At 41.2% G+C, this 16,219-nt stretch overlaps 2 protein-coding genes across 11 annotated transcripts in view; one reads left to right on the forward strand and one right to left on the reverse strand.

The window, feature by feature from the left end:
- The window catches only part of RAVER2 (ribonucleoprotein, PTB binding 2), a 38,976-nt gene extending 36,824 nt beyond the window's left edge, over positions 1 to 2,152 (forward strand). Inside the window, exons 13-14 of one of the 7 annotated variants that reach the window (XM_068953439.1) lie at positions 405 to 1,468; positions 1,624 to 2,152. In XM_068953439.1, coding sequence (XP_068809540.1) covers positions 405 to 551 — 147 coding nt within the window. In that variant the 3' untranslated portion in view covers positions 552 to 1,468; positions 1,624 to 2,152. Of the gene's footprint in view, positions 1 to 404; positions 1,469 to 1,579 lie in introns of those variants that run through there. The other 6 variants (XM_068953440.1, XM_068953445.1, XM_068953446.1 and 3 more) reach the window with 6 other exon arrangements.
- A 1,192-nt stretch (positions 2,153 to 3,344) lies between these two features.
- JAK1 (Janus kinase 1) overlaps positions 3,345 to 16,219 on the reverse strand; it is a 67,031-nt gene continuing 54,156 nt past the window's right edge. For all 4 annotated transcript variants that reach the window (XM_068953437.1, XM_068953435.1, XM_068953438.1 and 1 more), the window contains exons 12-25: positions 14,941 to 15,047; positions 13,547 to 13,693; positions 12,634 to 12,721; positions 11,952 to 12,079; positions 11,348 to 11,483; positions 10,915 to 11,066; positions 9,043 to 9,193; positions 8,144 to 8,238; positions 7,526 to 7,718; positions 6,733 to 6,857; positions 5,730 to 5,902; positions 5,163 to 5,280; positions 4,691 to 4,801; positions 3,345 to 4,066 (exon numbers count right to left, since the gene is read on the reverse strand). In XM_068953437.1, the coding sequence (XP_068809538.1) occupies positions 3,965 to 4,066; positions 4,691 to 4,801; positions 5,163 to 5,280; positions 5,730 to 5,902; positions 6,733 to 6,857; positions 7,526 to 7,718; positions 8,144 to 8,238; positions 9,043 to 9,193; positions 10,915 to 11,066; positions 11,348 to 11,483; positions 11,952 to 12,079; positions 12,634 to 12,721; positions 13,547 to 13,693; positions 14,941 to 15,047 (1,826 nt within the window). In that variant the 3' untranslated portion in view covers positions 3,345 to 3,964. The remainder of the gene's footprint in view (positions 4,067 to 4,690; positions 4,802 to 5,162; positions 5,281 to 5,729; positions 5,903 to 6,732; positions 6,858 to 7,525; positions 7,719 to 8,143; positions 8,239 to 9,042; positions 9,194 to 10,914; positions 11,067 to 11,347; positions 11,484 to 11,951; positions 12,080 to 12,633; positions 12,722 to 13,546; positions 13,694 to 14,940; positions 15,048 to 16,219) is intronic.

Consider the following 16,219-nt stretch of genomic DNA (forward strand, 5'->3'; position numbering starts at 1 on the left):
GAAAAGATTTGGGGGCGGGGGAGGTAGCCCACTGGTGACTTGCTTTCAGGGATGAGCACGTCTGGAGCTGCACTGACGCTACAGGGTGGCAGCATGGCCATTAAACTGCCGCTTTAACTGCGCCCCACGGAGCACGGCCACCTGCCTCAGCCATCCGGTTGCCCTCACAAAAACGCATGTACTGCAGCACACCACTGCACGCACTTAGGCTTGGTTTTACAGGGAAAGGGCACGAACTCACAAAGTGACTCATAGGCTGCGTATAGCTGTGCCGTAAAGCCAGCAGCGCGGCGCATTTGGAGTCAGGCCCTGGCTCTTGGTGCTTGGTCGTGCCCAGACCGGAGCTTTATTTCTGACGCTGCTCGTTCGGGATCACGTATCGCTTATTTGCTTCTTGTCCTTAGGTGGCTCCAAGCAGAAGCGAAAAACGAGGCTCTTCGTACCTCATTTCCTCGCCAGACCCTGGCCCGGTGGAGTACATGGGCCAGCAGATTCAGGGCTCAGCAGTACGTTACGCAGAAGCCTCTCTTAAAAAAAAGCGTGTTTATTGAAATTGAATCCATCAGTCCTGCCTTAAGGCGTCAAGGCCGTCGTTTCATACCTCTGCTCTGTATTGCTGCCTTAGCTTCAGACAATGCTTCTTTCAGTGCGGGTTATAAATATCCCGAGGAACAATCCTGTACAGCAGGCAGATTTGCCAAGTAAACTGTGTGCATTGATAAGACATTAGCCGGGTCGCGGTAGCATGACTTGGCCTTCCTTAAGGCTGGGCCGCTATTGCCGTTGTGTAACCGCCGACATCAACAGTGGTCGGAAGCTCAGAGAGAAAAGTAACTTGGTGATTTCTTGTTTAGTAACTTACCAGCGAAAAGCAGTAAAAATACTGAGGATGGCCCTCGGCTCCTTGCCCTCATTTTCAGGCCAAGGAAGTTAGTTAAAAAAATGATGAAGTCTTAGTAGTAATTTTTGAGGTTTTTTTTTTTTCCTTAAACGCAATTTTTTTTTTTTTCCAGTCTTGCTTTTTCCAGGATTAAAAGAAAGACCTCTGCATTTACAGCCTTTATAGTTTTAATATTTCTTCTTAATCCTGGAATGAAGCGCAACCAAATGTATTACCAGGACTCTGTGATGTTTTCAATAAATGTTTGTTTGTTAAAAGTAAAGTAAAGTAAGATACTATACGGTGTGCTGTCTTGCAATATTAACTCTGCTTTGAACAGCTAGATGGTATTTGGACTGAAGAGTAATCAATCATCTTTCTTTGGCTGCACTTAGGCGAGACTCTACAGCCTTTATTTGGAGTAAGTACCTTACAGGTTGTGAATGCGTCTGCGTATGTTGGAAAGCACTGAATCAAAATAAAATAAAATAAAAACTAAAGCTGCCTCCTAACACTCTCAAAGAATTAAATTGGCTGCCCTTCTGCACCGGTCCTCCTTCCCGCGGCGTGCCCAGGCAGTCGGGCCAGGTTGGTGGAACCGCGCGGGGGCGCAGTCACAGAGGTGCCACATGGGCATCGTGCCCCGGCGTCTTTTTTTTTTTTAAATAACTTTGAATTTTTTTTCTCTTATTAATCAAGCAACTGCAGCTAGAGTCTTTCTTTTCTGCTGTACGTCCTTGTAGCCGAAGACTTCGAAAGCATTATTTTTGGTATCAGTGTTCCTGACAGAGAAGCTGTGAGCCAGCCTTCTGTAACGGACCCGCCTGCAGTCGCCTCCTTGGACCCTGCTGCAAAGTGAGCTGGACTTAATTCCTCTCGCACTGAGGCCACAAGGGCTGGCTGGCTAACTTAATTGCTGTACACAGACTACTGAAGCCATTTTTAAATACTGAATTTTTAAAAAAAAGTCTTAAACTCTGCATTTTAAGCTTTGTGATGTGACTAAGACATAAATTTTTAAACTTTAAAAAGAAAGGCCCTCGCTCCTTACAGCAGCTGCTGTATTGCCTAGGCCGTATGCGATGCACAAACGGGCAATAATTCCTTAAGCTGCTGAACAGCAATGCATTTATAGCTGTTGGGGTTGTCTGGGAGTCTACATGTATGTACTGAAAAATTCACTTGTAATATTATGATGTTCAAACTGTTTGTATATGCAACTTTCTCAAAGTGTTACCCTTTTCAATGACAATAAATTGCTGGTGTATTTAGCGTGGCTTTCTGTGAAATGGCAACATCTCTGGTAATACTTTAATGTAGGGAAAGGTTGTTTTAAAGACAACATGGTCTGGTCACCAATGCTAGAGTGTTACATTAAAAAAAAAAAAACAACTTCCTGTAATTGATTTATGATTAAAACAAACAGGTATGCACATGGAGAAAAAAAAAAAACTTTATTAGCTTTATTTGTATAAAGAGTAACAAAGTGCTTATAGATTTAAAATCAATCAGAGACATAACTGACATACAGAAGAACAGGTAATACTGTAAAAATAAATCTGACCTGGTTGCAGCTCATAATTACATAGGGTTTTTTTTTTTATATATATATTTATATTCAAAGACATCTTTCAGTTATTGCCAGAATTATTTCCTCAAAGCATTTTCAAAATCCAGGTTTGGTGGGGAAAGCGATAGTGCCCAAGTTCTTGGACAGGGTCAGCAGTTTAAGTAAACGACTGCTTATAAAAGCCTGACATTCACAAAATGACTCCAGTGCCCTCGCTTGACTGGTACACAGTTTAAATGCCAAGTAAGTCCGGTCCTGACAAAAACAAAACAAACATGTCCCAGTCTGGCCCCACTGGGTGCTGGCTTTTACTCTCATTAATTGAATACTTCTCAATTGCATGTTTTGAGTCTGTAAGGCAAAGTCAAGTCACATGCTAGTATTAGTTAAAGCATAACTGCTTGTGTAACGCAAGTGACCAGTCTAGCTCCTAACCTCACTTTTGCCCTGATTTCATTACAGAAAATTGCTAAAATCAATTTACATGTTGGCCAAAGAAATGATTGACATCACCACCAACCAAAAAAAAAAAAAAAAAAAAAAAACACCAGCCTGCCAAGCACCCCCCCCCCCCCAACCCCCAGCCCCGAAAGGCACAGATGATCAACCAGCCCAGTGGTGCAGCTCAGGGCTCGGCTCCCTCTCCCAGGGCCTGTCCCCTGTTGCTCACGCTGCCGTATTCGCTACTTCACCGCCATGGGGGAGTGCTCCCACGCAAGCTCAACGGTGATTCATTTTCTAGCTCCTATTTCCCTAGGCGCCTTTCAGTGCACCGCCGCTCGCTTGCACAACCTGCTGCAGAGCGCTGTGTTTGTGGGTTTTACAGCTGTGTACATGGTGGCAACTGTGGCAGGTGGAAATGTGTAATTACACATGCTGATTCATGCTTTCACTGGGGGGGGGGGGATGACAGTCAAATAATTTTTTTAATGTAGAAGGCTTGATTATTTTATCTTTTTTTTCATGCCTGAGTTAAATTTTAGTAAAAAGTTTAAAAAGAAAACTAAGTGCAGAAATTTGTCAGCCAGAACTTTTTTAAAAAAAACTTCAAGATCCCATTAAAAACTACTAAATTGCTGTATCACGTTCTCTTATGTCCTCTGGTTCAGGTATTCAGGGAATATATGTCAACAGCAGACTTACTTGCTTGCTTGTTTTAAACTGCATAGATGAGTTATATGCACTGAGAACTGTAGCATTTTTTTGAGACTGTTCTTTCAGTTTGTATTCATCCAGGATCATTCAAATTGTGGATACCTTCCTCAAATAAAGATAAAAATGTCTTGCAATAACTGAAGCAAAAGGAGTTGAAGCTATGTTTTTCTGTCATTTAATTAATTTGATCCAACTGGTGACTAAAAAAAAAAAAAAAAAAAAAGGAAACCTGTTGGAAAAAGAAACTTTTAAATACATTAGCACAGTCAGAGTACAAACTACAGTAGGTAAAAAAATGAAAGGTCTTGGGCATTTATGTTTTTACACTCATTTGAAGTACTGACAGTATAAAAAACTAATTATATTTTATTCATAATTGTTTCAAATCCTTGAATCAGATTGTGAAAGGTGGTCCGTTCATCATGCTTGAATATCCAACACTTCCTCATCAGCTGGTCAACCTAACAAAAAAAACATTTTTTTTAAAGGATGAATGAAACATGTATTTTGTCCCTCTAGTGAAAATACAGGAGCAGATTCTCACTGCAATGAAATGAAGAACAATATTGAAGCTAGGAGAAACATGCCAAGAACCGTGCTCAGAATCAGCAACTACCTGCTACCTTTTTTTTTTGTTTAAATGAAGGTATGGGTTTGTCTGACAGTGCAAACGACTGATGCAACAGTAGCGTGAACAGTAGCTTAAAACAACTTTCAAGAGTGCATGTTTAGTCAAAATTACTACTGGGCGCCTCGGTAATTAATTAATCTCGGTTTAACCCAGCTAAGTGTCTGTCGGCTAGGGGCCAGGGACTGACAGCCTAATTCATCTTGCAGGCCCCGCTGGTTCAGGCCCACGAGCTCCTGGGGGCTGGGCAAGGGCTGCTCCTTACCTCCCTTCTGACTTGCTGCTGCTCAGTAGTTCCAGCCGTGCAAATACCTTTCTAATAGCAAACCTAAAGCATTTCCTACAAAAAGTAATCAACCGATCAGGCCTATTTTGCCATGAATGTGTGGCTCTCTCGTTGCTTATCTAGCATAAAAGGAAGGAGAAGAGCATTATAAAAGTCTAGGTGCACAATTACCTCTTCGGGGCAGTTGGGCGGACGTGGCAAACGCTTTTCTTCTTGTAACACACGAACAAGCCGTGCTACAGTCATCTGGCCTTGGGTGGGACCAATCATTTTCAAGAATTCCTGTGTGAAGAGCAAAAGTCAGCTGTGCCGTCACTTACTCTGTGTTAATCCGCACCATTCAGATTTGATGTTAAGATGGTACTTTAATCTCTAAATGAAAATTAACAGTAGATGCTTATCATACAGACCACGTGCACCATATACACACATGACAAACAGTAAAATCTGTGAAATTAAGTTTCCTCACCAGGACATGTAGTCACCACAACTTATCTTTGTTCAGGGTCTTTAGTGAAAGACAACCATGAGGATTGCTTATGTAACACAGAAATTCTTTCCATTTGTTTTTTTGGAAAAAAGAAAACAAAAACAAAACTAATTTAAGCAGCTTTAACAGTAATTCCTTCAAACAACTACTTACTGCCATTGGACTGGATTCTGAATCACAGTAAGTAAGTAGTTCATACAGCGTCACTCCAAATGACCAGACATCTGAGGCAATGTAAAATTTACTTTGCAGCAAGCATTCCGGAGCATACCTACAGACACAACATGACTTGGTTAAATTTTTTTTCATGGCTGCACAGATCTACTCACACATGTGCATAACCTGTATGCATTTAAAGTAAGCTAAATGAAGAGGTGCTCTCTGCATTTGCATATATAACCTAACGTAGCCATAGGGCTTGGAATGCCACGTAAGTAGTGAACTAGGTACAACTGTTACACAGCAAATCACTCTGAAACTACCTAAAATAACCAAAAACAAAATAAAGGGAAAATGGATCATTAAGTGCAGGAAGAAATAAAAGGTGCACCAGTAGATTAGTATAGTCTACCACGTGCCTCTTCCTTGGGCTGCTGTTGTATGTGTATGTAGGGCTCTTATCGAACCAGGAAAAATCTTCAGGAAGCCTAAGTCCATGGGAGCAGACAAGTTATTCTACTGCACAGTCTGGTCAATGAAAATAAAGTTACATGTTATTACCAAAACACAGGGCTGTCGAGGTCATCTTTGACAGTGTAATACTCCTTATCGGTTTCAATTGCTTTGGTGAGACCAAAATCTCCAATCTTTACTCTGTTCTCGCTTTCAACGAGGACGTTTCTTGCTGCTAAGTCACGGTGAACATACTGACAGGAGCCCAAATAATCCATTCCCTAAGAGGGAAGAAAGCCTTTTAGGCTAGTTTCTCCAACAGTGAAGTCACTCGTTTTCTCCCAACTTCCCTTTCAAATGCTCCTTTGCTCATGCAATAATATTCTATCCAAATTTCCCATGGCAGAATCTCCTAGTGCTGGCACTTTTCAAGGTCCTTTTCTTACCCCTCCTCCTGCTAAACTCTTGCCTTTGGGTTCCTGATCTGTTAAGGCTGTTTTTCTAGTTTCTGCATTGTGGGTTTTTTTTCCAACTTTCAGCAGACCAGCTACTCTCTTCAGTCCCTTCTCTCCATGGCAATGGTTCCTTCGTACGCTGCTAACTAGAATCAGATGGCTGTGAGCAGGCCTTCTCCTGCAACTGCCCTGTCCACCAGAATCACTAAACTATAGCCGATTACAGGAAGCACATTGCTTCACATAGTCTCACTTATTGCATCACTTACTTGTGTCTCCTGCCCACTTTAAAAACTGCACATTGCTCTTTCTTTCTTGCCAACATACCCTTCCTCTGCATGCTGTCCTCTCTCTTCTCTAATACTTTCAGTTCTGCTGTAGGAACAACTTCTGTTTCCTAAAGTAACCTTTTTGCGAGGGAAGCTAGCACTTATGCAATTATTCCCTTGCTGATCTCTTTGCCAATAGCATCCAAAACACTGGACAGATCTCTTCAGGATTCAGGTCCCTGGGGGCAAAGCAAAATGAACGAACTCGTTCATAAACTGTGCCTCTCCCTTTCCCCCCCCCCCCCCAATTAATCTATTAAATATTATATTAAATTAATTAACCAGAAGAGTTGAAGAAAGGCACTGCTGTGCTGCTGTCAGGCTCACCTTGCAGATCTGAACTGCGTATCTGAGAAGTTGCTTGAGGTTGATTTTGTTCTTGTTCCGCGGGAGATACTCCTTTAGGCTCCCAGAAGGAAGAAATTCCATGATGAGTTTAATCCCACTTCCTCCTAAAAATGGAATAAAAATGTTTTCATTTGTAGGCACGTAGCCCTGCTCATGTCATTACTACCAATAATTTTTGTACACAGCTCATACCATTGGCCAACTGTTACTTCACAGTAGCGCTTGCTCTGCAGCGATGTTGTATGGCCATGGCCAGATTCTAACTAAAAGTCACCAACTCCCATTAGCAGTCACTGCTGAGAGCTGTACAAAGCCAGAGGAGAATCTATTCCAGGCAGGTTACTATTCTTAAATATTGACTTTAAAAAAAAAAATCACTATTGCAAATGCAAAATATAATGGGATTCTTTTCTATGAATAATAATATACGCTTCTAATAATGACCTGTGGGTTTATGGGGTTTTAACTGGGCTGCAATAGTCAACTCACTCCTGGAACACAGAACCCAGTCTGCCCAGGTGCTCATTTCTTTTAATGGATTTGGTGAGAACAGCAGCCATTTTGGTCATGTCAAAGTTAGCTGAGCACAAAAAAGGGCTGAAGGAGGACTTCAGAGATAAATTGCTGCTTCCTCCATGAAAAAGAAAAAAAAAAAGAGATCTAGAGCCATAAGACAGGAAGCAAGACTGTTTGCTTTTTAAAATGCTGGATTTTTAAAGGAAAACTCCTATACTTTTAGCATATACTTTTAGTATTCTCCATGAGGATTTACCATCTTCTGTGCAAATTCCTTTATATTTGACAATGTTTTCGTGATAAAGATTCCTCAAGATTTCTATTTCCTTCTTAAGGTCAGCAATGTGATTCCCTCCACTCTCCGGCTTTAGAGATTTAACTGCCACTTGTTCCCCTGTATTGTCACCTTCTGGATCATATCTGCAGAGCTCAACCTTGCCAAAGTGACCCTAATTGTAAAAGAAGAGATAGCATTATTGAATACAATGCTCACTAACCACACTGTCACTGATGCACTACTTCAGGCATTTATGATTTATGTCTTCCTGTTGTGATGCAGAAAGCACATATTGCTATGTACACACAAACACACACGAAAACTTACTTATATAAAAGATACAGAGACCAGAAATTCTGCTTTTAGTAACAAATTCACAGTTCAGATCACTGCGTACTAGACTTCTGAGTAGACTGGGTGCATACACACATCCTCCTCCTCATGATGCCTCAGGTACCCCCTTACTGTGTTACCTGTTCAATAAATAATGCAGCCACTCTTCATGCTCAGCCCTGGCTGGACTTAAGGGCAAGCTAGCCCAGAAAAGCTCTATTTCTACTTTCCAGTGTAGGGACCTAAATCTGATAGGCCTTTTACCTCTCCCAAATCACGGATTCTCTTCAAGAATCGTTTTTCAAAGAGCGTGGGATCGACCTCTGTAACAGGTTTCTTCTCAGAGACAATATCAGGGTCTGGGAGTGGGGAAAAAAAAAAAAAAAAAAAAAGAAAGAGTCCCAAGTTAGACAGATTCCTGCAAGGACATCTTGGTCTTCACACTTCGAGGCATCCTTGCTCACTTCCAACCCCCCGCTGCTGGCCTGTGTCTATCCCTACTGTCACAAACTGTTCGTAAGTCCTGCCTACTTCTTAACAGGGAATTCCTTCCATTTGTACATGCCAGCCTTTCACTTGCTGCTCTTCCTCCCTCACTTTGTGGGCTCCTTGCTGTGTCTTCTTCCAGAATCAGTTCTCTCATTGGCACAGGAGTCTGGTTACACTTGGCAGTCCTACACTTCCCATCCACGACTGTGGTAGTTACTCAGCTTCTATGATTATTTATTACCAGGTAAGGGAAGTCAAGTTTTGACCTAATTACACACTAGTCTTCTAGTTGCTCTTCAGTAACTTTAGTATAAGCTGAACCAGGAATTGGTTAATCTAAGCTAACGCTATGAGTCAACAGAGGCCTATGGAAATCTCACGTAGATCAAACATTGTCTTGAAACTAACATAAGCTGTTATATGATATATGGAATATCAAATGATACAGCAGCAGTACATGACATAAGTTGCACATTCGCATATCTACAGAAAAGACTATTTCCATTGTCTTATGGACACAACACGCTCCTGTCAATTTAACTATACACAACATGGTTACTGCCACCACACAGTATCGCTCTCTATGAGAATGCTGTTGTAAGGTGTCCAACCTGGCCAAATAAACTGATCTTCCTTATCCAGTCCTCCAGCTAATGAACAAAATCATGCCTTACTTTGTTCCTCCAGTTTGTTGATGTCTCTCATAATTGCTCTGAAGAAAGGTCTCTGGTTGGGGTCATAGTTCATGCACTCCTTCATCAGGTCAGCCAGTTCCTTGCATGACGGCGTTGCCAACACAAAATGCCCCTCGTAGAACCGCTCCTTCTGTAAGGTGTAAATGGAAACTCCTACGTGTATTTTGGCTTTTAAGTGAATAGACCCATGCTCTCCATCAGAAGATGTAACCATAAAATACTTAACTGTGAACTTTTTCTTAACAAAAAAAAAAAAGTCCTCCTTTGCAGCAGTAATGCTAAATCATCTACCAGTAGGTACTTATTTCTGCTGAGACTGGTGTAGTTTGGAGCAACCAGTTAGAAGACCTGATGCTTCTAAAACATGCTGAATATTTCATCTTGCAGAATTTGTTTTTCTGCCAGACATCAGACTCACCATGTTACTTATGGTTTGGGACAAATGGCTAGCTGGAAATGCTTGCTAAGGAAACAATACAATACTAGCTGTTCTTCACAGTCTAGGAAGGTAACAGCTTTGGGACAGATGGGATGAGGGCAGGCTTGTGCACTTTGTAGAGCTCTGCAAAACTACCTCAGCTTCCTGCCACACACAGGAAGCATCCTACTGCCGGGGCAGCAAGTTCCTTTCAGCTCCCTCCTGTTAAAGGAACTCAGGCAGTGTCTCAAGTACTCAGTCATTTCCTTCCAACAAGTAGCAGCTGATGTCTTGCTCCGCTGCCTTCGCAACACAGCAAAACTTCAAGAGAGAAAAAGCTCATATGGAACATATGCTGAGGGACTCCAACAGTGATTAATATAAACTGCTAGCAGTAAGACAGAAAAAGGTGGTTTTTCTTTTTTTACAAAAAAAAAAAAAACTTTCAGAGCAAGCAATATGGTATCCCACAGGAGACTGATTCTGAACTAATGTCCAACAGAAACAAGCGGGAACAGAAAAACCTAGGTACTTTTAAGCTGAAGCTGTCAGTTTATTACAGAGTGTCTTCAACAGCAGAAATTAAACTTGGTTATTTCAGAAACTTCTTTCTACAGAGCAGAAAAAGGGGGATCCTTGAGGGTGACACATTCCTTATTCTTCCCAGCTACATCAGGAAAGAAAGATGGTGCAGAGAGTGAAATCTCAATACTGGGGAGGCAGTGGGAGAGTGGGCACAGGGCCAGTGAAAAAAGCACCAGCTCTCTGGGAGGAGCAATCGCTGTCCCTCCCAGAACAGCGCAGGTTTTCACTGCCCCAGCTAAGAACTACAATGGATACTGGAAATGGCTCTTGCCGAATGAAAGAGGAGGAGTAGTTCAGAATTGCGATCATTCCGAAGAAAATATATCAAACTGAATCCAGCTACACAAGCAATGACCTACTGTACTGATTTGAGTCTGGGGAGTGTAGTGCAATTACACCTGTGACAATCAGAAATAAGTGGCTTTTCTATCTGGTGCTGGCTGGGTAACGCTGTGCTCCAGCACCACAAACTTGATGTTAATCTTCTCACCTCTATGCCGGTGTGGCTAGTTTCTGCTGTCCTCACCAGAGGTAGCTACGTTACGGAGGAGGCTTATGTGACTACCTGCAAAATGCTCTGGGCTGGACAGAAGGGTTAGGAGAGAACAGGTGTGAGAGCATCAGAAGTTCTTTTTAACTGTTATTATGCTGGCTTTCGAAAATCACCAACAAGGTCAGTGAGGAAGCAATAATTAGCAATCTTTGTTGTAAGGCCAAGAATTCCTGCTGCAACCCTAAGTAATTTAAAGGGAATTAAACTGAGTATTTCCAAACTGAGTATGGAAACCGAAGTACCAAGAAAAAGGCACCTGAGATCTTAAGGTCAGATTTATGTAACATGCTTTTACCTCTGCCAATGTCTTGTCTTTCAGTGGTATTTCTCCATTATAGCAGATTTCCCACAGTGTTGTGCCAAAACTCCACTTATCTGCTGCAATGCTTAAATTTTTTGAGTCTTCAACACATTCAGGTGCAATCCAGGGGATTCGCTCAACACATTCTTAGATAAAACACAGAATCAAAGCATTTTAGAGTTAATATCAAAGGCTAGACATCCAGAAATTGAGATTCTTTCTCTACTATCTCGCTAGCATGGCTTTTTAAGAAAGGAATGCAACAAGCACCCACTGTCAGCAATACTGTTTCACTTCTGTGTAGTTTACAGATCTATGAAAGATGATTACTTCTAATTTAGAGCTGGTTCTACTTGGTATAAGTCATATCTTCTCCCTTCTCCTCCCTCACCTTGTTGAAGAGAAAGATCTGATTTCTGTACTATACCTTGTCTGGACAGCACAGTTATTGGAATTCCTGGGTCACTCAGCTTTATGAATGGACCATATTCAGTGTCAATTCCCTCTCTTGCCAGTAGGATATTTTTAGTACACACGTTTCCATGCACCAAATCCTTGTCCTCCTATAATAAGGGAGAAAAAAAAAAATACAATGAGTGCAATGATCCAGCAGTGCTCTGCAAGTGCTCTAATAGCCCTAGCACGGGGGAGAGGGGTGTTTGGATTTTAGCATTTTTATTCATAGAGCATGATGCATTTTGGGAAAAGAGAAGACCAAAATTCTTCCTTTTTCACAAAGAATATAACTGCAGAAAGTGGAAGCTATGAATTTTCCAAGTACGTACAATGAACTGGTGGTAAATGTAAGCACATGGCCTATTTGACGTGCTGACAGAAAAGGACCTCATCATCTTCTCTGACAGCCTTTCTCTTTATTTAAAGCAACGTAATTAATATAAAAAGACTATCCCTTATATCACACAGTCCTACTACCTGAGAAAGGAAATTCATTTAATTACTAATGCACATGAAATCCACGTGGTCTTAAACTGCAAGGTATAGGCAATACTTTTCTCCAGATGTCTTCTTACCAAGTAGCTTAGAGCACTTGCAAGTTGCTTGGCAACTTTGAATTTCCAAGGAGTTGTCAGAACTTCACTTTTCCGATGCATAAACAGGTCCAGAGGCCCAAATTCCACAAACTCTTCAACCATGATATCTACAAAGTCAAATGCTTATGGTCAGTATTGCAGCCGCCACAGTGTCCGGAGTAATCTGAGACCTGTTACCGTCTTTGTTTTCCCCGGGGCAGTTGGTTATAGCGTACCTTTATTTCACCTTCTTTAAAATTTATTTGACTGCTCATAAACAGTCCAAATTAAAAGGTGAGAAGAGAGGCTTTACATAGTAAATGAAGAGTAAATCTGGAACAAAGCATTCCAAAGGCCGCAAGGCAAAGCCTCACCAGGGAAGTGACTTCTACGGGGAGGCTGGTTTGCCTTGACTCTACTACTCTCACTCCAGCTTTCTGACTTCAAGGAACCATGTTGTAAGGCACTTACTCGGCCCTGGAAGGGAAAGCTTGTTAGTGGCAGGGACTTTGCAGCTGCCTTGCTGTTCCAATGCCACTTTTGTCTGCATTAAGAAAACATGCAAGAGACCCAGCTGCTAATCACCCCTCCCTTGGTGCCCGTCATGAACTGAACGGCTGCCCTGTCTTTACCAGGCCTACTACTTGAGAGTCCTCTCTAAAGAGATGTTAACCGAACTCACTCTCTACATCACGGACACAGACTCCATGGAGGAGGACGATGTGCTTGTGAGAAACTTGCCTCATCATGCTTGCTGTTTCAAAGAATGCCTGTTAGAAAGTGAAAGAGGTTAGCCATTAAACTGCTGGTGACTGTGGCGGCCAAGCATTTAAAGAAATACAGACCATCAAGTAACAAAAATATGTGCAAAAGATCACTGTGGTTTCTAGTAACATGCAGGATCAACAGTGTAGGGATGTGCCCCCACTGTAGTAACAGGGTAGTGGAGTGCTATCACAGATGCATTGTCCTTATAAACCAACGTTCTTCACTGCACTGCTGCAGACATACGTATGCTAAGCCTTAGCATGCCCTGTGTGATGCATTAGTGTCTCTTACTAGACGCTTAAGTAAGATGCAGATCAAATAACTTGCCCCTGGCCATGCCGATAACAGAACTGGTGACAGAATCCCAGCCCACTGTGGAGCTGGGAGTTCATTTCTCGTAAGTAGTCATACTCTCACAGAACTCCATGGCTCTAAAGTGACACAGTTCAAAGATCTTGGGTACACCTGTGCACCTCATACCAGGGCACGATAAGAGGCCATTTATCTTGTGCTTACAGTCTCCACATACACAGGCTAGAAGAGAACACTGGTGTGCTCCTGCCAGGCCACAATCCTCCTTCCTGTCTAATGAGATCAGCTTATCGAAGCACTTACTCAAAAGTGCTGATCAGTGATATATTTTACTGCCTAAACTGGGGAGATATACCTTCAGCATTTTCCCTTTCCCCCGTTATATACTCAAACCTATTCTTTTTGTTTTTTTTTTAATTTGCAAAGCTAATCACGAACAGTGCAGTGAGGGAAATTATTTGTAGTGTAATAGACCAAAAAAACCCAAACGAACAAAAACAACAAACAAAACTTGCCAAAGATATGTCTCTGTGGCTAGGGTCCAAGACTTTGAGGAGGACTTTAATCTCTTTTTCATTTTGATACCCTTCATTCTCATCATCTTTGTAGTTGAGAATCCCTGAGTAAATCTGTGTTCTTGTCCCTCTTCCAAGATGCTCACCCTAAAACAGAACATACCATACATTTGCAAACCACAACATGAAAGAAACAAGCGTAGATTTACATGAATAGGCAAATCTGTGCTCTATTCTGTCTCTCAAAATTAGCTATCTGCTTGGTCTAGCTACATACAGACATAAAATTATTAAAGTGAGAAACCAAATGACAGCTTGTTATTCTTCCCTTTATTATTCTGAGTATATTTACCCCTGTATACTCGTTTGATATTAACAGAATATTGCATCTCCACTAGCACTGAACACGTTTACTGTCACTTAATGTCATTAGACTAAGCATCAAATGAATAAATAATAACTGTCCTCTTATTTACAATAAGCAGCCATTGATGCAATATTTAATAACTTGCCCAAAGTTACAGGAAGTAATATTTCAATGGAACACTCTGGGAAAGTTATTTCCTCCTAGATAGCAGGGGATTCCTTTTTGAGATATTTTTGCGGGAAAAGTTTGCATGCTGATTGTAAATATACCAATCAAAAACTATCCATATAATCTATATCTGTCTTCCCAGTCAGTGACACAATTTAAAAAGAAAAGAAGTAGCTTTCCATTTAACTGAAGAAGCTAACCACGTAACTTTAAGAGCCAAAGACTTTTAGACATGTTAAATGGGATTCATGCCATTTCAAGTCACTGCATGCTTTCTGAGGTTTATTCAGGTCACTTGTGTCCCTAACTGCATGTGACTGTCAGAAAATTTGGAAACTTACATCCTAAATCACTTCAGAAATCAAGATTTTGACTTCCAAGACTCTTCAAAGCTTTTGAATATTTTACCCTTATTTTTCTTGTAGGACATTAGCTTAAAACTAAAGCTTGTCCATTTCTGTAATATGTCAGGCTTTAAAAGATGCAGGTACATTTAATAAACAAAATGGGTAGGAAGAGCAGCTTCTAAGACTTTCATGTTCTTTTTAAGAATGATCTTAGAAGCAGCTCTTTCTAAGTATACTAGAAAACTGCTAGAATATCAATTTGATTTCCGGTGAAAGACATTATTTCCAAGTTTCTCTTCTTTTTCCCATGCAAGGGCATGTAAACTTTTGGATTCCTTTAGTAAGAGGCTTTAATACAAGTAGAGATTTAAGGGAAGTTCTGCTGAAGAAAAATGGGAGTGGAAAAACCCTCCAACCAGCCAGATCGGTGATTTTATATTACTTTACTGGGCATGGTGGCCTGCCGTACTTGTTTGACTACAAGAGACAAATACAGTTCAGCAGCTACCTACCTGTATAATTTCTTCTTTGAGGATTCGATGGAAACTTAGCTGCCCTAAATGATAAACAGGCTGCCATTCTTGAGCCTTCTTGGTTGCAACTAGCAAATTGGAGATTTCTGGAAGGCAAGAAGAAGGAATATTCTTTAAGACTTTTTAAAGAAAGCTGCATACGTTCATCTTTCTCAGCCAGTAACATTACGGTATATGCTCTCTGCAAGGTAAATTCCCACACGGATGAGGACAAGGAAGAAAGGAAACTTCAACTTAGCTGCTGCTCAAGCAACTTCTGTTCTATCTTTCAATAAAATTCACCGAAACACAGCTCTATATTTTATATTATATTGACAATCTTAGTATCAGCCATACTGGGGAGTACAGCCCAAAAGCAACTGTTAAGTGTTTACTGCACTGAGAAATACCTGGGACCTGAATAAGCAGTACCTCTGCCACCTGTTAATTAAATACTACACGCTCTCTCCTGCCAACAGCTATGCCTCCTTCCCAAGGTGGGGATGGGTTAGAGACAGATGAAGCCTCGTTTCCTCTCTTTATCCCCTTGAAAATTTCTTGTGCTCTGGGAAACATTTCTAACAGTCTCTGTTTCCAGAGCATAAGACCTAAATTAGAGAGAATGAACAGAAGGCAAAGACACAAAAGCCCAGCACTTTCTCCCCACTGCTTCCAGTCAGGGGAACAGCACGACTAGAGCCAAAAGTCCTGTACGTGAATTCTGCTTTCCTGTGTTCGACAGCAGGAGTTATGTATCATTATATGATGGTTTTAGATGTCTGTGTGCATCTCGCCTTCCCATTACTGGGAGCAGAACATGTGTGTCAAGACTAAACCATGATCTAATATTCTTCAAACACTCAGTAATGGACCATAGGTTGGAAAAACTGTATTTTGTCAGTACTTAAACTCTGTTGTGAATAATTGAATAGACGATTCAAAAAGAGGAAAAGAGACCCAAGAAAGAGATGGAACAGGGAACCGCAAGGATAATGCGCCCAAGTCCAGAGACATGACTGCCCTAGAAAAAGAAAAGAACGAACTACTGCCAAGGAAAATCCGAGGTGGACAAACAACAACTCATTGACCTGCTGTATTTTATTTCAAATACATCTGCTGAAATGCAATCAAAATGTTTAATCTCTCCATGCTCCAGACAACTAGCACTGTTCTTAAGAAGTGTCAATAAACTCAGTGTCTATCTACAGAATACTCTCCTCTAAAACCTTCAAAACAATAAGGTAATTAACATAGCTCAGTTATTCCCCTTATTCTAACA

This window comes from Struthio camelus, chromosome 8 (assembly GCF_040807025.1).
Source record: "Struthio camelus isolate bStrCam1 chromosome 8, bStrCam1.hap1, whole genome shotgun sequence".
Taxonomy (NCBI): domain Eukaryota; kingdom Metazoa; phylum Chordata; class Aves; order Struthioniformes; family Struthionidae; genus Struthio; species Struthio camelus.